General features: G+C 41.0%; 1 protein-coding gene across 1 annotated transcript in view; it reads left to right on the forward strand.

The window, feature by feature from the left end:
• Positions 1-1776: 1776 nt before the first annotated feature.
• The window catches only part of CLIC4 (chloride intracellular channel 4), a 100261-nt gene continuing 80714 nt past the window's right edge, over positions 1777-21323 (forward strand). The window contains exon 1 of the mRNA XM_044667893.1: positions 1777-2221. Within this exon, the coding sequence (XP_044523828.1) occupies positions 2150-2221 (72 nt within the window). The 5' untranslated portion in view covers positions 1777-2149. The remainder of the gene's footprint in view (positions 2222-21323) is intronic.

Consider the following 21323-nt stretch of genomic DNA (forward strand, 5'->3'; position numbering starts at 1 on the left):
GGGGGGGGGGGGGGGGGGGGGGGGGGACTGGGCTTCCAGAATTCCTAGGGTTCTTAGGGTCTGCGGTCCGGCGGGTGGTGTCGGAAGGAAAGGAAGGGGGAGGGGGGCGAACGGTTTCCCCTTTCCGGGCCGGGAGGGGCCTCTTCAGACATGAGGTCACCCGGCACAGCCCCAGCAGCAGCTGCCGAAGGAAGAGGGCGGGCGTTGAAGCTAAGGGGCAGAGTTAGGCTCCCGGCCGTTTGGGGAATTTCCCTTCCACTCCCGCGGGAGAGGCGGGAGGGGGGACTCCAAGAATTGCCTAAAGGCTGCCCCTCCTAACAGGCAAGCGCTGCCACCCGGCTTCCCCGCCTCACCTAAGGAGAGGCGAGTCCCGCTAGGAAAGGGAAGCGGAGCAGATGCTCCGGGCAGCTCCGGGGAGCCTTCTTGGTCCCGCAGAACAATAGCGCCCAGGCGCCGGCCCCACCCCTTCCTCTCTTCCAGCCGGGATGGGGATGAGGATGGGGAGAAGAGGGACCAGTGCTGGCTCCCGCCTCGGCTCGTAGAGGCCACGCCCCTTCTTCTGAGGGAGGAGGGAGCCGGGCGGGACCTAGGGAAGAAAGGTGAGGGTGGTTGAGGAACAGAGGGTCTCTCTCCTAGAGACCCCTCCCCAAAGTGATTTTTCTCCTTTTCCAGGAGCATTTTGTCCTTATATCTTCCACCCCCTGCTTATATTATACTTAGCAATGCATAAATTGTATCCCCTCCTGTTAGTCTGTCCACAAACGTTTTATTGAGTCTATTCAGTGGGGGCAGCTAGGCGGCTCAGTGGATGGAGAGCCAGGGAAGTCCTGGGTTCAAATTTGACCTCAGACACTTCCTAGCTCTGGGCAAAGTCACTCGACACTACTTAGCCCTTACAACTCTTCCGCCTTTGAACCAATATTTATAAATTCTAGGACAGAAGGTAAGGGTTTTAAAAAGTCTATGTGCCTACTAAGTTCGAAGCACTGTGCTAAGGAAGGAAGGTAGCACACTTAAGTTCCTACTTTTGCCAGATATGGTGCCAACCAACGGAGCTCCAAAGAAAGGCAAAAACCAGTCCTTTGATCTTAAGGAGCTCCCAGTCTGATGGGGAAAACAATGCATAAACAAGATGTTGTAGTTAAGTCATATCTGACCTTCCTGACGCCATTTGGGGTTTTCTTGGCAAAGAAACTGGAGTGGTTGGCCAGGGCCAGTACTTTCTCCATCTCGTTTTACAGATAAGGAAACTGAGGCCGATGGGGTAAAGTGACTTGCATAGGGTCATAGCTAGGAACTGTCTGAAATCATATTTGAACTCAAGACTTCCTGACTGCAGGCCAGGCGCTCTATCACTGCACCACCTGGCTCAATCAGGGGTAAGTCTCAGAGGGAAGGCACTAAAATTGAATAATGGGAAAATTTCTTGCAGAAGGCAGCTACCAGAAGGAGAGGAGGTCTAAGAAAGTAAAGAAAGGGAGAGTATGAAGGAGAGGGTAGGTCCGGGCTTTCTTCGCGCGTGTTTAAGTACCCCCAGCGTTTAGCACAGTGCCTGGCCATTGTAAATTTATAGCTGGCAGACTGAGGAAAAGAGAATGAAGGGAAGAGGGTAAGGGAAAAGTGGTCGGGGGCGGGGCGTGGAGAGGTTGGGGAAAGAGGAAGGGAAGAGAGAGAGACAAAGGGGTGAGGGGGTAGATGAGGGAGGGGAAGAGAGAAGGGTGTAGAGATGGAGAGGGGAAGGGAAGGGTGATGAAGGGAGGTGGCCGGGCAAACGGAGCGGAAAGAAGAGAGGGGAAGAGGGAAGAAAGGCTAGTGCGGACCTAGGAGAAGGATGTGGGCAGGGCGGAGGGCGTGGCGTGGCCAGAAGGAGGATGGGATTGGAGGGAGTTCGGGGTGGATAGGCCGAGGGGCTGGCGGCACGAGGCGTGCTGGCCCCGCCCCCAGAGGCCTTTGGAGTGGGCTGGAGCGCGGGCCACCGCCTCCCTCAGTCCCGCTGTGCAGGCAGAGAGTAGTTTTGGTTCGGGAGGGATCCCAAGCGGGCCGGAGCGAACGCGAGAGCTAGTGCGAGTGCGGGAGGTCGAGCAGGCGGAGGCGCGCGGCCGGACCATCAGCGAGTACCCCGCGGACCCCGAGGAGCCCAAACCTGGCCATGGCGTTGTCGATGCCGGTGAATGGGCTGAAGGAGGAGGACAAAGAGCCCGTCATCGAACTCTTCGTTAAGGTGAGGGGCACCCGGGATACGACGGGAGGCACGGGAACTGAGGGACCCGCAGGGAGCGCGGAGCGGACGAAGGAAGCGGGGTCCGGGGCGGCCCTTTTGGAGCCTTCCCATTGTCTTTACGTCCGCCTGCTCGCCTGCCTGGAAGGCTCTGTCCTGGAAGACCCACCCCGGCCCGCGTCCCGCCTTGGTGCGTGTTGCCCGTCGGCCGCAGTGCCTGTTCCGGGGCCGCATCTCGCCAGCCCACCCTCGTTAAGGGGTCTGGCCCGGTGAAGGACCACCCGGGACTTGTGCTTTGGAGGGCTGGCGGGAACTTTTGTTAGAACGTGGAGTGTGCGTGTGTCTGTGTGTGTGTGTGTGTGTGTGTGTGCAGAGTGTGTCAGAGCTGGGGACTTGGAACACGGGATGGTAGAACTGGGAGGGACCTCAGACAGGCGATGTTAGAGCTGAGAAAGGGACCTTAGAACGGGGGATATGAGGCCTGGGAAAGTCCTTGGAACACAGTGTTAGAGTTTGGGTGGTCTTTAGAACATAGAACTTCAGAGATGGGAGGAGGGCTCTAGAAGTTTGAAGCTAGGAGCTGGAACTGGCAGGAGGCTGGCAACATAGACCAGAGCTGAGTGAGAACTTGGGGAAATGATAGACCTGTGGAAGAGCTATTAGAACCTGTTATTCTCCCACTACCCTTCCCCATTTTACACACGATAAGCCTGTAATACCAGGGGTATTAGTGATTTTCCTAAAGTCACACAGTCTGTGAAGTCGAGATTCGAATTCTGGTCTTTTGACACTAATTCTATGCTTTTCCTACTTTGATAAAAGTGTGAGGTAGATTTGTGGGTGGATAAGATTCTCTCTTGCCCCAAATTAAAGCCTATAAGGTGACGTTCTTTAGGAATACCCCATGGACGTGTGAAAAGCTGCTGTGATAAAACTGTCCTCCAATCTGTCCCTTTCCCAGCCTCTCCAGAGGGAAGACCCTGGTTACAAGCCTTAGACACTTACAAGCTGTGTAATCAGGGGCATGTGTGCCTCATGCTGCTCAATTGTAAAATAGGTATAATAGCAGTGCCTGTCTCCTAGGGTTGTTGTGTTCAGTTCAGATGAGATCTCTGTGAAGTACTTTAACATAGTGCCCTGCACGCAGCAGGTCCTTTATAGATGCTTGTTTCCTTCCTTCTCTCTCTTCTCCTCTATTTTTCTTTCTTTCTTTTTTTTTTTTAAACCCTTACCTTGCGTCTTGGAGTCAATACTGTGTATTGGCCACAAGCGCCAAGGCAGAAGAGTGGTAAGGGTAGGCAATGGGGGTCAAGTGACTTGCCCAGGGTCACACAGCTGGAAAGTGTCTGAAGCTAGACTTGAACCTAGGACCTCCACTCTCTAGGCCTGGCTCTCAATCCACTGACCTACCCAGCTGCCCCATTCTCCTCTATTTTTCCAAGAACCTTCTATGTAGAATTTTTCTATGGTTTGTCTCTTTTCCTCTGGTTAGACCAGAATCCCTATGACCTGTGGCCCCTTCTGAGCTTCTTTTCAGCTATGGTGAAAGTCACCAATGGCAAAGTGTCCATTTATTAACAGTTTCTTTGGCAGTTGAACCAGGGGTTTTACCTCTAAAAAGGAGACCCACAATCTAATATTTGATAGTCCCAGGATTATTAATATTTAGCCAAGGTAGTTATGAGAAAAGAAACATTATTTTTTAAGAACTCCTAATTTGAGCAAAATATTTCTGGAAATGGTGGTCTAGTGGAAACATTTCTGGATTTAGTTAGGGGGGAACTGAATTCTAATCCTGCTTCTCTGAGAGTTCATACTTATTTAACTTCTCTGAATTTCAGTTTCCTCAGTCTGTCAAATGGAGATAAATGATACCCTAGGTATCTACTTCACAGGCTTATTGTGAGACTCAAATGAGATAAAAGTATTCTCAGTGTTTTGTTGACCTTAAAGTGTGATATAAATATAAGCTGTGATTCATAGCATTAAGAAAAATTAGTAGTTTTGGTACTTCTCTCCTTGAGCTAATTTTGTTTGGCTGGGATGAAAAATATAACTGTTAGAAAAATTGCTGTAAAAATGGATCAATTCACTAACCCTTAGAAAAAGATAATAGAACTTTCCTAGTTAATTCTTTGACCATCTGGTTTTCTTCTTTCTCAGACATCAAGTATTTGCATGATTCAACATTTTGGCCACTGTAGCTCGTGTTGCTGTCACAGGACCAATTGTGTGTTGTCTTTTGTTTTAGCAGAGAAATTGTGATGACAAAAACATCCATAGTCAGTGTGGATGGGGGTTTAAGAGTACCAGTCTTTTTCTCCCATTGCTTTCTCGATTTTTGCAGTTTCTAGACTACCACAATAATCATTCCTACCATCTTTCCTTTTTTTTTTTAAGTTCCTGATATTTTTCATTCTGAAATGGGAGAGGGATAGAAATATTATGAGTACCTGAACCTGTGGTCAACCTCTTTACTATCTTTGAGATTCTTAGCCTGGTCTGTTAAAGAACAGGGATTCACTTAGATATGAATAGCAATTAATTCACCATTCACTCATTCCATAAACTTTTATTAATGATGAGCAACTGTATGATGAGCAGCTGTGCTTTGAACTGTCTTATGAGGGAGATGAAACATTTAGATAACTGTTTCTGTCCTCATAAGGCATAACCATAAGCACAGGTCATTGCAATAGATGATATTACATGACAAATAAATTCAAAATTCAGTACTTTGAGAGGATGGTTATAGAGAGAGGCAAGGAAGGCTGGCCATCACCATTTCAATAGCAATATAATCTGAAATTTTGAATTCTATTTCTTTCTGAGAAAAAGGGAGGGAGGGGTTAGCTTGGGAGAAAGGGTATTATTTTTATTTTTCAGTGATATGGAAAGATATCAGATTGAAGATTTTCTTTCAGATGTGAATTTCACTTTTTGGTTCAGAGAGGAGTAACCAATCATGCAGCTCCAAATCCCTCCATGATTTTGTAAGGTATTTTAGGTGGCAAGTTTTCCCTTCAGAAGGATCTGAAATGAGAAGATAAGGGAGTACTTGTCTGAAATTTACCAGCTGCCATTAAATTCATATTTAATTTGAATCCACTGGGAAGAAGGGATGGATAAAATTGGGAGACTAGCTCTATCACCCTTGAATTACCTTGATAAGAGCCAATTGTCTTAAATTGTTTTGTCAGTGAACCTGCATTTATTATGTGTTGGGTACTCTCCTGTGCACTGGGAATAGAGAGAAAGGCAAAAAAAAAAAAAAAAAAGCAAAACAAAACAAAACAAAAAAACCCTGCCCTCGAGGAGGTCACATTCTAAGGTGGGAGACTACATGTAAATAACTGTATATACAAGTTATATATATATCTATATATCTATATATATCAGGAAGATGAAAGATAATCTCGGAGGGAAGGCATTGAGATTAAGGAAGACTTAGAAGGTTTCTTGCAGAAGGCTTTAGCTGAGATTTGTAGAAAGTCCAGAGATAAAGATGAGGGACAATCAGCAATTCAAAAAACAGGAGGAAGGAGATGTTACTTTCTCAGATTCTCTTTTCCAAACTAATTTGGGGAGATATCTGAGGTGGTGGTAGTGGGAATATTTAAGCCAATATAAAAATTTTTAGGATAGGCAGGGGATAGAGATTGTCATTTTTAATATAGCCAGAGTGGTGGTGTTTGGTTTTTTTTAAACCTTTACCTTCTGTATTAAAATTGATATTGAATTTTGATTCTAAGACAGAATTGCAGCAAGGGCTAGGCAATTGGGATTAAGTAATTTGGCCAGGATCACATAGCCAGGAAGGATCTGAGGACAAATTTGAACCCAGTTCTTTCCATCTCCAGGCCTGGCCCTCTGTCCACTGAGCCACTTGGCTGCCCCAGCCACAATGGTAGTATTACAAAATTGTTCTACTCTGAATTTGTAGTAGAACATCATTTTTTTTTACTTATAGCATATAATCTGGATGAAATAGATGTGAAACAGTGTCTTCTGGGAGAAAGTAAAAGATGTTTGAATGATCTGTATAGAACAGTGGCTTAAATTGAAAAGATCATAGAGGCAGCTTAGTTTAGGGGAAAGGACAACTGGACTTGGAGACAGAAAATTTGGGTTCAACACCAGTGCTCTATTACTTCTCACTTTAGAAAATATATAAGCTGAAAATTAGCTTCTTTATCTGCAGTCTTGCCCATCTTACCATAGAAGGTAGTGAGGAACCACCGAGTTAGCTCTGTGAAAATATATATTAAATGTCAGCTACTTTGGGATCATAAGATTTAGAGCTATTAAGGACCTCAGAGCTCATCAAGCCAAGACCCCTTATTTTTGCATTTAAGGAAATTGAAACACACAAAAGGAAGTCCTAGCATCATCTTAAGTGTCATGGAACACATTGCTGGAAGGAGTCTCTGAGAACACTTATCCCTATTTCCTCACTAAGAGTAGAGAAGCAGACTCACCAGAGTAAGGTGATTAGCCTGAGGGTTACACAGGAAGTCAGTGTCTTGGGAGGAGGTGAGGATTTGAACCCAGGTCCTCTGCCTCTTCTAAGCCTCAGACTATGAATTCAGTCTTTTTTTATTTTTGGTTATTAATAGTGAGTGAATGAATAAAAATAGTTTTAATGCTTTCTATTTATGCATTAGATATTTAAAATATTTTATTCATTTCATTAAATATTTCCCAGGTATATATAAACAAAATTCATTTCAAATAATTTCAAGTTCTAGATTCTCTCCCTCCTGCCTGACCTTTTCCCTTCCTTGAGAAGACAAGCAATTTGATACCAATTATACATATGAAGTCATGCAAAACATATTTCCATATTAGCCATATTGCAAAAGAAAGCACAGACAAACCCCACCAAGAAAAATAAAGAAAGTAAAAAAAATTCAAATTGCATTCAGAGTTAATCAGTTAATTCATAATTAAATCAATTTTCTCTCTGGAGGTAGATAGCATCTTTCATCACGAGTCCTTGGGTCCTTGATCAGAGTAGCTAAATCTTTCACAATTGACCATCCTTACAATATTGCTGTTATTGTGTACAATGATCTGGTTTTGCTCAGTCACTTTGCATTAGTTCATGTAAGTCTTTCCAGTTTTTTCTGAAACTATCTCTGCTCATCATTTCTTACAGCATAATATTATTTCATCCTAACCATTAGCTACAACTTGTATAGCCATTCCCCAATTGATGGGTGTTGCTTTTCAATTCTGCCACTACAAAAAGAGCTGCTATAAATATTTTTGTTCATATATCTTTCTTTCCCATTTTCCTTGATCTTTTTAGGATATATGCCTAGTTGTGAATTGCTGTATGCACAATTTTATAGCCCTTTGGGCTTAGTTCCAATTTGTTCTCCAGAATGATTGGATTAGCTCACAACTCTAACAGTGCATTAGTGTTCCAATTTTTCTATGTGCTCTCCAACATTTGACTTTTTCTGCCATTTTAGCCAATCTTATAGGTGTAAGATGGTATCCCAGAGCATTTTAATTTGCATTTCTCTAATCAGTAGTGATTTAGAGCATTTTTTAATGTAACTATTGATAGTTTTGTTTTCTTTTTAATAAAATCCGTGTCAGGCATTTTTCATAGTATTAAATAGGAGTAAACATTTTTGCCCTCAAGGAACTTATATTCAAGTAGGGCAAGATTACACAGATTGTGGAGTGATGGTTATTATATTAGGAATGAAGACATAGGATTTTGACATTTCTCATTTTAAAAATGAGAAAATTAAAGCTTAGATGTGCATTGAGGGAGAGCTAGTCTTTCCTAAGGAAGCTTATTCTACTTTGGGATAAGTCTAATTATTAGGAAGTTTTCCCCATTAAGCCAATATCTCTATTTCTTAGTTTTGCCTTTGGGAGGCCAAACAGAACAAATCTAATTCCTTTTGCATGAGTCAATCCTTCAGATGCTCGATAATGGTCTTCATATCCCCATGAAGTTTTCTCTTTTCCATGTTCCCCATTCCCTCTCTTCCTTTAGCCTAGGCTAGTTGCTTCCCCACAGGACAGTAAGGCACCAGTGTAGTCAGTCAGTACAACCTCCATTTATGAAGTGGCTGCTGGGTCTGGAGCATCCTGTAGGATACTGAGGGAGATGGAGACTACATGAGAAATAGGCCTTCCCCTCATTGAGTGGAGGAGTCAAGGACAACTAATATCCAGGATGGCATGTAGAATGAGCGGACAGGAGACATGGAAGACAATGGGGATAACCTACAGGGCTGGCCTGACTCACTCACTCTTGTTGAGTAGGGTGGAATGGAATTCTTTTGGCTGGTGTGGACTCAAGGCCTTTCACCTTCCTACTTGCCCTGCATCGAACATTCTCCTGGTCATCAATGTCCTTCCCAAAATATGGTGCCCACAGCTGACTACAGTACTCCAGCTGGGGGCCGAGTACAGCCTAGAAGCCACACTTCTATTGCATGCCAAGATCATGCTAGTTTTTTGGCTGCCATATCACCTTGTTGAATCCTGAAACTATTGTTCCATCCCCAAGCCCTCTATCTAACTGTGTCTCCCCATCTTTTACTTGTGAATCAAGTTCTTAAACCTGAATTTTAGATTTCACATTTACTTGAATTTCATCTTGATTTGTTGAGCCTGACTTTTTAGATTCTGAATATAATTCTCAGCTTTGTGTCATTTGCTGATTTGAAATGTCTGCTGTCTGACCCTATCCAGGTTATTGATAAAAATCTACTCTGGGATTCTTGGGGCCTTCCCCCCAGAACCACCTTTTCAGTTGTCAACCTCAGGTTTGCAGACTTGGAGGTACTTCAGAGTCTTCCTCCATCTCCATCATCTTCTTGAGCCATGGAATTCTCGTGTCTCATTGCTTCTCCCCAGTAATATCCCTTGCATCCAGCCACTTGATATGGCCATTTCCCACTTCAGGTCCTCATTCTCTCTTACAGGACTATTGCTGTAATCTCCTAATTGGTCCCCCTGCTCCCCAAGTCATCCTTCACAAAATAACTTCCCTAGGATACAGCTTTTACCATATGCCCTTCATTGAAATCTGGGTTGGCTCCATGGTGCTTAGGACAAATGACAGACTCCGCACTCACTAAGTGCTTCATTGGCAGTTAGAACTCGCCAAATCTGGTTCCAGCCTACCTCTCCAAATTTATTTCATATTTTCCCCTGCACACATTCAGCATTCCAGCCCAACTAGCCTCATTGCTGTTCCTCATACTCCTCATTCTGTTGTCCCCATAATGCATTTTCTCTTCACCTCCTTCCAAAAGCTGTACCTTCATTCAAGGCTCAACCTAGAAACCATCTCTTGTGGGGAGCCTTTCCTTATTGTCACCTCCCCCACCAGTCTGGGATCCCGCTACCCAATTGTTAGTGCACTGTCTTTCCCCAAATTATCTTGTATTTACCTCTCTCTGAACATATTATTTCCCCATCAGTAAGATATAAACTTCTTGAGATTAGAGCCTTTCCTTTTTTTGTCTTTATGCAATCAGTGCTAAACACATTACATTGCATATGGTGTAGGTACTTAATAGATGGTCATTGAACTAAATTGAACTGACAGGAGAGGAGGAGGCAAACCATTCATCAGAGAGGAAAAGCAAAGAATGGCAAGGGTGTTGGCTTTTGACATCATTTAGAGGCAGGAAACCGTTGTTAGATTGATAGCCTTGGAAGGAAGAAGGCCTAGGATGGGAATGATTCAAACTTGTGGTGCTGGCCAGTCAAGCTATTTATAAAGGAGTGATGCAGAGAGACTTGGAAAAACCTCCCTCAACTTTGGAGAGCCTGCCCTAGCTCTTCTTTCTGGTCCATAGCAACTAGGAAGGAACAAGTGGCCAGAGCAGATAGATTCCTCTTAGATACTTTACAGGATCATCTCTGATTTCAGTGACGAGGGGATAGGAATCCCCTGGAACAAGTTGACAAATTGAAATAAATGAACAGAAGACAATTTATGATGAAACAAATAGGACAATTTAAGAGAATATTATCTCGACCCAAGAGAGTTTGGCAAATTGTTATTGAACTTCTTGAGGGAAAACTCAGGCTTTTAAAACCTTTGTATTTCTTGCTCCTCAGTGGGAATGGCAAGAATCTTTATTCTTTTTTGCTAGATTATTTTTGAAAGTTTATCAATGGGCCCTTTTTTAAAAACCCTTACCTTCCATCTTAGAATCAATACTGGGTATTGGTTCTAAGGTAGAAGAGTGGTCAGGGCTAGGCGATGGAGGTTAAGAGACTTGCCCAGGGTCACACAGCTAGGAAGTGTCTGAGACCAGATTTGAACCCAGGACCTCCTGTCTTCAGGTCTGGCTCTCAGTCCACTGAGCCACCTAGATGCTGAGATCTTCTAGTTTTAACCATTCCCAAATGGTGTCCTTATTATAAAATATCTTTAGAGGTCATCCGGGCTGCTCTGTTCTCATTTTATAGTTGACAAAACTGAAGCTCATAGTTAGGACAGCAACTTGCCTGAAGTGGCAAGTTAATTCTGAGTCAAAATAATAAATGGAAAATTCTTCTACTGACATCTAATTGGACATTTATGGTAAAGAGGTAAGTAAGAGGAAAACCTGGGTATACTGTGCTAAATTAGACTTGAGAGGGGGCTTTAGGAGGCAGTAAGGGTGATGATAGATCTTTCCACTTCCTGTGCTGTCAGGCTCTGGAGCCACAGTGGCTTGGATTTTCTTGAGGAGGGACTTAGAAAGGCCATAAAAGGGAATTGCATTAGGCAGGACAGGAAGTGATTAAGCCATGAATAAAAAATTTTTCCAAGTAGGGGGAAAGTCAGGATGGATTTGGCAATTTTAGAGTTGAACTGCTAAGCAGTCTTGCAAAGGATAGAAAGAGCTGATGGAAAATAGCAGCCAGACCATGTTAGCCTTGATTTTTAGCTACAAACTATCTGTATGTGATCACATAAAAGCCTACATATAAGCCATAGTATGTATATTTAGCCAGAACCCTGAGTCTAACTTTTTACTCTGTCTTCATTTTTTTTTAAACCCTTACCTTCTGTCTTAGAATCAACACTGTGTATTGGTTCCAAAGGCAGAAGAGTTCTAAGGGCTAGGCAGTGGGGGTTAAGTGACTTGCACAGGATCACCCAGATAGGAAATGTCTGAGGTTGCATTTGAACCTAGGACCTCTTGGCTCTTGATCCACTGAGCCACCCAGCTGCCTCCCCCTCTTCATTTTTTTAATTCAAAAATTAGCTCTAACTGGCCTCAGATCCTTATAGTGGGAACAGAAGTTAGCCCTATTTGGCTCCTCTTTCTGTTCTCCCCTTACTCCCCCTTTTTCTTCTTCTTTTTCTTTAAAGAACAACTCATCTAATTGCAGCCTTGTGAGAGACACTGTTCAGCAGTGACAAAGAAGTGTGCTGAGAAGGGAGGCTCCTTACCAGAGGCTCAGAGGAAGAGCTCAGGCTTGGGCTGCCTAGGTGGAGCAGTCCCAGCTCCTAGGGCTCCCCTTTCACAGCATTCACGTTCAGACCTGGGGAGGAGGGAACTCTTAGGACTTCTCCCCTTCTCAGCAGCCTTATTAATCTCCATTGAAATCATAAAGTTTCCATGCTACCTTCTCAGCTACCCCCAGAGTAGCATACAAATGTTTCCAGTTGCAGACACTAACAGACGAAGCCAGCATATTGATCTAGGATTTGTGAGACAGACATTAGCTACCCTCCACAAATTGTTGATTGTATCAGACTACACAGTTGCCAATACTCTATAGTCAAGTTATATTCTGACCTACTCACAGGGAGAAATTAAATCCAGTAGAGGCCATAGAGATCAGATGTGAGTGGAATGGTAAGTGGAAGTGGCAGAGAAGTAGATGACAAAATCAGTATTTAAATGTGAGATCGCTGTCAGCTATTATTATTTAGAAGTATTTTCCCAGGGAAGCTTCAGGAGATAATCATCTTTCACATTTTAGGTTTACAGAGTGTTTGCTTCTCAGTACCCCTGGGAGGAAGTAGTATAGATGTTAGTATCCTGAGTTGGACCCTTGCCCCAGACATTTAGTAGCCTTGCAACTGTGGGCAAAGTCACTTAACCTCTCCCAGCTTCAGTTTCCTCATCAGAAAAACAATGGTACCTGCCTCACAGAATTGTAAAGATCAAAGGAGAAACTATTTTCAAGCTCTTAACAAACTTAAAAATCCACAGAAGTCTTCTTATTATCTTGACTTTCCAGGACCAACATACTCTGCATTCTCCTTCCCAACCTTCTCCCTGCCTGGAGGGCTTCCTGTGGAGGCTAGATTCTTGGAGGCTTCTTAGTCAGGGGTGATTTGTACTCAGTGATCTTTGAGGCCCCTCCAGATGCCAAAGTTCTGTGAAATTCAGACCATGAAGCACAGTTGCATGAGCCGTCTGTTACTGGGATGGTATAGAAAATTCAGGAGAGAAAGAGTCTGAACAGTGAATATAAAATCAATTAATTAGATGAGTGGTGGAATAATTAAATATTTTTAAGTGACACCTGTTGGAGGATCATGGATCGAGAGAAGGAATGTAAAAGGTCATTTAGTTAAGCCCTGGTATTTAAAGATGAAAAACCTTAGATCTACTGGGCTTTGGTGATTTCCCAGTGTCATGGGGTCAACAAAGAAGAAAATTGGGATTTGGGTAATTTGCTTTTGGAGAATAGATTAGGAGAGAAAGATTAACATGGAATTTTGCTAGAGTGCTAGAGTAGGAATATATTCCTTGAGAGCAGGGACCACTTTTTTGTCCTTGTATCTCCAGACTCTATCCCCATAATAAGTGCTTAGTATGTGTTTGGTTTGGATCATATTAAAAACCAGAAGTCTTAATAATGGTTTTTTTTGCCCCTCCCTTTATCTCCAAGTTAACCAAAGGAGAAAGAGTTGGCCTAAAAGTCCAGAGACCTGGGTGTGAGCCTTGACTCTTAGTTAGCTGCAGAAGGAGAGACTGTAGGAATTCTCTAAGCCTGTGTTGAGGAACCTGTGGCACATGTGCTGGAGGGGGGCTGCTCCCCTCCCCCTCTCCATGCATGTGAGGACATTTCTCACTTCTCTTGCCCCTCTGCCCAGTGGCCTAGTGGAAGCGCTTCTTCCCTCCTGTTTGGGGTAAGGCGGGGGGCTCACGTGTGTTGTGAGGGTGCAGTTTGGGCACTCTGTCTCTAAAAAGGTTCACCATCATGATCTAAGCCAGTGGTTCCCAAACTTTTTTGGCCTACTGCCCCTTTTCCAGAAAAAATATTACTTAGCCCCCTGGAAATTAATTTTTTAAAAATTTTAATAGCAATTAATAGGAAAGATAAATGCACCTGTGGCCATCACTGCTCCTCTGGATCACTGTAGCACCTACCAGGGGGCGGTAGCTAGCACCCACTTTGGGAATCACTGATCTTAATAATGGGAAACTTTAATTTTTTAAATCTTTTTTTTGTCTCACCCTTTAATTTCATTGCTGTATGAGCCATTTCTCTAGCTATGCCAGTCAGCACTCAAGAGCCTTAGGGTTGCCTCAGACTCCCAGCAGGTTAAGTGACCTCCCCAAGGTCCTACAGCCAGGCTGTTATCTATTGAAGGCCAATTTTCTCTGTCCTCCTACCCTCTCAATGCCTTTTGACAGTTGGGCTAACTCATCTTTTAATTAGTTACTTCTTTATTGGTTTCTCATATCTGGCTTTCTCTGAAAAAGTAATGACATTTTCCTCTGCTTTGTAGCCTGGGAATGGGTGTGCAGTATTTATTAATTGAGAGTTTACCCAAAATATTTGAAGGCTTCTCTTTGTGGGAATGAATGAAGAAAAGTACTGAGTATACAGAGGAGTGAAGAATGCAGTTAGAGGTGGCATATCAAACCATTCAGGAAATGAGTTCTTCTCCTTTCCTCCCCCCATTATTTTGGGTTTTATGAAATAGAACTCTAATATTTTCTAGGTTTAGATGTTCCAAGAAGCCAGGAAGACCATTGACCTGATTTGATCTTCTCCTCTTCCTCCTTCTTTCCCCTTTCCCCTTTCCCCTTCCCTTCCCTCCTCTCCCCTCCCCTCCCCTTTGTGATGGTGCCAGCAAGCATAAGGAACACCCCAAGACCTGGAATACAGTAGGTGCTTAACAGATGTCTCTTGATTATTTATAGACAAGAGAGTTCACCATGTGAACAGGAAATTGGGGGCTTGATGAAGAGAGGAAAAGCCTCATTTCCCAAGTATAACATGTAAACTTTAACAGGACATTTGTTTTCATCCAATCAAGTGATTATTCCACCAAGAATTTTACAGTCTCTTGTTTAAAGATGAAGACTGTATATGAAATTAATGTGTAGTTAAATTCTAGTTGGGATTGGGATTAGAATTCAGTCTATTGTGGGATTTAGGTGTGGCTCACTCTCTTTGGGTTGGAAGGAACTTTTTAGTCCATCCCAGCCAATCTAGACAGAGACCTCTGTAACACTCCTGACAAATGGCCATCTGACTTTGGTTTGAAGATCCCCTGGTTCCCTGTTTTCTTCCAACTGCATTAAAATGCCTTGCTCTTCTAGAATTTAGCTGGCTCTGAAAATGGAAATAATAACCTACAAAGTGAATGAAATCTTTTTTCATTGTCTCAGGAAGGAGAATTAAAGTAGTTAAGTATTGCTTTTTAGTTAAGTGTTTCATAGCCAGTCATTTACAGAAATGTTTTTTTTCCCCTTGGTCAGCACAATTTCACTCCATGAAAAACAAAGCACATAATATCCTTAAAAAAAAAACACAATTCTGAGGGATTTATGGTAAAGACACTACCCACATTCAAAGGAAGGACTGCAGGAGAGGAAACATATAAGAAAAACAACTGCTTGAACGCATGGGTCGGGGTGGACATGACTGAGGGTGTGGACTCGAAACTACCACACCAATGCAACTACCAACAATTTGGAAAATGGTCTTGATCAAGGACACATGACAAAACTAGTGGAAAAGTGCATCGGCCATGGGTGGGGGGAGTGCGGGGGGTGAAGGGGAAAGGAGGAGCATGAATCATGTAACCATGTTAAAAATGAATATTAATAAATGTTTGGGAAAAAATAAAAAAAAAAAACAACAACAAAACTCAACCCAACCTAATGGCATAGTACAAGTATGTCAACCATAAATGCCCAGCTTTATAAGATTACTGATTTTGGGCTAGCGGGGACTTCATAAGGGTATGTAGCCTAACCCCTTCATTTTAGTGCTGAAAGTCTTTACTTAAATGATGCCCAGCCAAGTTACTGGCTCTGACTTCTATTTAAACCCAGTTCAGCCTACCAGGCATCTGTTTCATAGGTTGCCATGTAAAAAAGCAAAAATAAAGAACAAAAACAAATTTCCTGGTGGCCAGCCTTTTGGCTCAGCTCAAATGCTACCTTCTGGAAGAGACCACATCTTCTGAGATCACCTTCCATTTACTCCCTCTGTAGCTTATATGACCTAATTATTTCCATGGTGTCTGCCCTTATAATATTAGGGCCTTGGAAGCAGGGATTTTTTTTTTTTTTGCCTTTTTTTGAATTTGGTTTTAGTTTTTAACTAGAATTGCCTCTGGCACTGAAAGGTTAAGCTGCTTACAGCCATAATTTGTATATGAGGCAGAATTTAAACCCATTTCTTTCTGTCTCAGAGGCCAACTAGATCTGACCCCTCTCATATAGTGTATATACAGAGTGAATATACAGTAATTTTTTGGTGGAAAGGAATTGCAACTGGTGGTGATCAGGAAAGACTTCCTGTCAGAACTGGCATCTGAGCTGAGACTTTGAAGAGAGGCCCTAAGGTGTGGAAGTGAGGAGGGAGGAAATCCCAGGAATGGTGACCATTTCTGATAGAAAATTTTTGTTATGAATCAAAATTTTCTTATATCCTTAGATTCTAGCTGTCTTCTCTAGAGCCAAGGAGAACAGATTGAATTCATCCTCTTCTGTAGGCCAGCTCTTCAAATACTGGATGATATTCCCTGCCCCCCCCCCCCAATTATTTTCTTCTTCAGGCTAGGTAGCTCCATTTCCTTTAGTTGATAATTCTTATGACTTGGGCTCTAGTCCTCTTTCCTTCCCAGGTACCTCATGTAGACACATTCTACCTTGTTGATGTCCTTTGATCTGAGGACCTGAACAAGACAGAACACAGGATTATTTCCTTCCTTCATTCTGGATTCTGTTTTTAGTTTTGTAAGACTGTACTCTGTAACTTTTGTAAGTTGTACTCTGAATTCTAGATTGATTCAATCAGAGGTGTGAACATTTAATGAAAACTAATTCTTCTTAGTTCTTTTGACTGCCATATGGTACTATCATTGTGTATTGAGGTTGCCAACCTGCCTTATTTAACCTTTTGAGGGATTCCTTGAGCTAAAAGTGTGAAAGCCTCATTGTTTCCCCCCTGTAGCTAAAATCTGTCTCCTCTCTTGTTTATTCTCAGATGAGATGTTTAATCCTTAATTTTTGTATTTCTAGGGATTCTGTGGAAGGATCCCCATATTTATTTTCCTGATTCTGTGCCCATCCTTGCCTCTTTCTTCACATGCAGGTTCTCTGGGCCAGTGAAGGACATGGATAACGTAATGGGAGATATGATTGGAAAACATCAAATGGATTAAAAGATACATTAAATTGTAAAGGTTAAGGAAAGAGTTCCCTAACCTTTGCTGAGACTTGGGGCAAGAACAGGATCAAAAAGGTGTTTCTGTTTGAGTTTCTATACTATTTAGCCCATGGTGATGAGCTTATGGCACACATGCCAGAGCCCACCAGAGTTCATTATTAGAAAGCTGGAGGGACTCAGGGCCAAGCCAGTCCCCTCCCCCTCTCCATGAACCTGATTCACCTGCCCCTCTGCCCAGCCGGAGTGGTTCCTCCCTCCCCTCTCTGGGGTAAGGGGGGGAGGTGATGCAGTTTGGGCACTCAGACTCTAAAAGGTTCACCATCACTGCTGTAGGGCAAGGGTTCTCTATGTCTGAGGTCCTGAAGTTTGTTTTTAAAAAATAATTTGAATAGGAAGATGGACCAGAGGAGGTCCTAGGTTGTGGGTGTCTCTGATTTTGTTTCCAGAGCAGCAAGGTAAGCCGATGTAGTTACCCGAGGGACCACAGGAAGCAAGAGCATTTATGGTGGTAGTTGCACAACCTGAGGGGCCTGGTTTCAGTCGGGGGAAGAGGAGTTCTTGAGGTACATAGACAAAGGTACAAACTGGAGGGTTAGGGTCCATATCTTGTCTTGAATTATAGAACATTGGAAGAACCAAAAAATTAAAGACACCCAAGATAGAGCTCAGAAAACAATAGCATAAGCCTGAGATATTACCTCTCATCCTGAGAGTAGAGACCAACCCTAATATAAAGCTAATAGCCAAGCAATAAGTTCTTTAAAAAATCAGCAAACAACAGAGAAAGAACCAGATCATAGGTAGCTGTAGCTATTGTGATAGAGAAGATCAGGGTTCAAACTCAGAATGAAGACAATGAAGTCAAAACACCTACTTGTAAAGCTTCAAAGAAAAACATAAAATAATCAGAGGCACAAAAAAAATTCTTGGAATAATTTAAGAAAAGACTTTAAAAATCAAATAAGAGATTGAGGGAAAATTGAGAAATGAAATGAGTAATGCAAAAAAAAAATCAATCAAATTATGAAAAGAAAACCAACCAATTTGGAAAAAATTCCAAAAACTTACTGAAGAAAATAAATTCTTAAAAATTCTAATTGGAATACTATTGTGTTTTTAGAAGTGACAAATAACCCCCAACGAGATAATAAGGAAAAAGACTTGTACAAAAATATTTATAGCCGCACTCTTTGTGGTGGCAAAAAATTGGAAAATGATGTCCCCTGATTGGGGATGGCTGAACAAATTGTGGATATCTGATAGTGATGGAATACTACTGTGCTGAAAGGAATAATGAACTGGAGGAATTCTGTGTGAACTGGAATAACCTCCAGGAATTGATGTAGAGTGAAAGGAGCAGATCCAGGAGAACATTATACACAGAGATGGACACACTATGGCACAATTGATAACAGACTTTTCTACTAGCAGCAATGCAATGATCCAGGACAATCCAGAGGGACTTATGAGAAAGAACTATCCGAATCCAGAGAAAGAACCGTGGGAACAGAAACACAAGAAAAACATGATTGATCACATAATTTGATAGGGATATGATTAGGGTTTTTATGTTAAAGGATTACTCTACTGCAAATATAAATAACATGGAAATAGGTTTTGAACAATGATACATGTATAACCAGTGGAATTGCTTGTCAACTCTGGTTGGGGAGAGGAAAGGGATAGGGGGAATTATGAATTATGTAACCATGGAAAAATATTCTAAACAAACAAAAAAAAGAAATGACAATATGTTTTTAGAAAAACCTGAAAAGACTTATATTAACTGATACAAAGTGGAGTGAGCAGAACCAGAAGAACATTGTACACAGTAACAGCAATTGTTGTTGTATGACAAACATACTATGACCTAGCTATTCTCAGTAATCTAGTGTCCCAAGACAATCTCAAAGAGTTCTTGATGAAAAATACCATTTTGTCTCCAGAGAAAGAACTAGTGGATTCAGAGAGATTTGCAACCAAGAATAATCTATCCACCAAAGCTGAGTATAATCCTGCAAGGGAAAAATGGATATTCATTGAATTAAAGGATTTTCAAGTATTCTTGTGGAAAAGACCAGAACTGAATAGAAAATTAGACTTATAAGAATTAGGAGAAACATAAGAAGGTAAACATAAAATATTAATTTTAAGAGATTTAATAAATTAAACATTATTATATATGAAAATATTTGTAACTCTAAGAATATCATTACTAGGATAGTTCAAAAGGTATACCTCTATTTCTCTTCTAGGCTTGAGGTTGAGTTGACTATGGTAGAATGATCTTAAAAAAGAAAATTGGGTGTGAAGAAATAAAATGGAGCAAATTATCTCATTCAAAAGAGGAATGAATGGAAAAATTGTTCCAGTGTAGGGGAGGATGGAGTAGAAGCTACCCATAGATGATAGACATCTAGAGAGAATTGAATGGTAATAAAAAAGAATATATCCTTTCTCAGGCAATATGCAGCACCTTTACCAAAACTGACTATATATTAGGGCATAACAACTTTATAAATACAGAAAAGCAGCAGTATTAAATTCACTCTCTTCATATCACAATGCAATAAAAATTTCATTTAATAAAGGGCCATGGAAACACAAATTAAAAATGGACTAAACTAATCTTAAAGAATGAATGAGTTAAAAAACAGGTAATAGAAACAGCAGTTTTTAAAAAAAGAGAATAGCAATGAGACAATATACCAAATGTACCCAAACTGATAGGATGAAACAAAAGCAGTCATCAGAGGAAAATTTATATCTCTAAATGGTTACATGAACAAAACAGAAAAAGATCAGATCAATGGGTATGCAATTAAAACAACTGGAAAAAGAACAAATTAAAAATCCTTAATTAAACAACAAAATGGAAATCTTGAAAATTAGAGTTTAATAAAGTTGAATATGAGAAAACAATTGAATTAATAAATAAAACTAGGAGTTTAGGAAAAAACCCCAATAAAATATATAAGCCATTGACTAATATTATGAAAGGAGAAGAAAATCAAATATCTAGTATAAATAATGAAAAGGATGAATATACCACTAACAAAAGATGAAATTAAAGCAATTATTTAGAGGTATTTTACCTGATTAAATGCCATTAATTTAACAACTTAAATGAAATGGAAGAATACTTACAAAAATGTAAACTTCCCAGATAACAAGAAGAGGAAATAGAATTGCTACATAAACCTATTTTAAGAAAAGGAACTGAGCAATCATGAGGTTTCCAAGAAAAAAGCATCAGGACTAATGGATTTGTGAGTGAATTCGTCAACTAATTTCAATATTAAATTAATTTAGAATAATAGGCAAAGAAGGAATCCTACCAAACTCCTTTTATGAAACAAATATGGTTCTGATACCTGAACCCAGAGGAGCAAAAATAAAGAAAATTATTGGACAATTTCACTAATGAATATTGATGGAAAAAATCTTAAATAAAAAAAAATAGGAGACTACAACAATATATCACAAAGAATATATATTGCGACCAAATGGGATTTGTACCAGGAATGCAGGTCTGGTTCAATATAAGGAAAACTGTTAACATAATTGATGTATCAATAGCAAAAGTAACAAAGACCATGATTATAACAATAGATGCAAAAAAAAGCTTTTGACAAAATACATAACTCATTCCTATTAAAAACACTTGAAAGCATAGGTATAAATTATTTTTTTCTTAAAATGATAAGCATCTACCTAAAATCACCAACAAACATTATTGGTAAAGAGGATAAGCTAGAAGCCTTTCCAGTAAGATTAAGAGTGAAACAGGGATGTTCATTATCCCCAAATTATTTTATATTGTACTAGAAATCCTAATAATGACAATAAGAGGAAAAAAAATAAATTGAAGGAATCAGAATGGGCTAAGAGGTAGTGGAACTATTTTTTTTTTGCAGACAATATGATGCTATATGTGGAAAATCCTAGAGATTCAACTAAAAAGCTAGTTGAAATGATTTTAGCAAAGTAGTAGGATATAAAATAAATCCACACAAATCATCAGTATTTGTATATATCACCAAAAAAAAACCAAAAAAACAAAAAAAACAAACAACCAAAAACCTTACATGAAGAGATAGTAAAAGAGATTTAAAATAACCATAGAAAGTATAAAATGCCTAGGTCAGTGTTGGGCAACCTTTTGAGCTTGGTGTGTCAAAATTCGCCAAAAAACCAAGCATAACTTGGGTGGTGTGTCATTTCGAGAAAGAAACCATAATTTTGCGATATTTATAGTTTAACAAAAATCTATAATTATAATATATAACTGTATTTAATAAACCAAAAGAGATAAATTAATATAGGTAGAATTGTCGTCTATAGTGCACAGAGTGTCTACGCTACACTACAGCAAATTTCCATCCTCAACATGTGGCCCCATACTTCTCTGTATGCGGCCGCATGGGGCCGTGTGTCATCAAAAATGGCTATGCGTGTAGGTTTACCATCACTGGTCTAG

This window comes from Gracilinanus agilis, chromosome 3, assembly GCF_016433145.1.
Source record: "Gracilinanus agilis isolate LMUSP501 chromosome 3, AgileGrace, whole genome shotgun sequence".
In the NCBI taxonomy this organism is placed as follows: Eukaryota; Metazoa; Chordata; class Mammalia; order Didelphimorphia; family Didelphidae; genus Gracilinanus; species Gracilinanus agilis.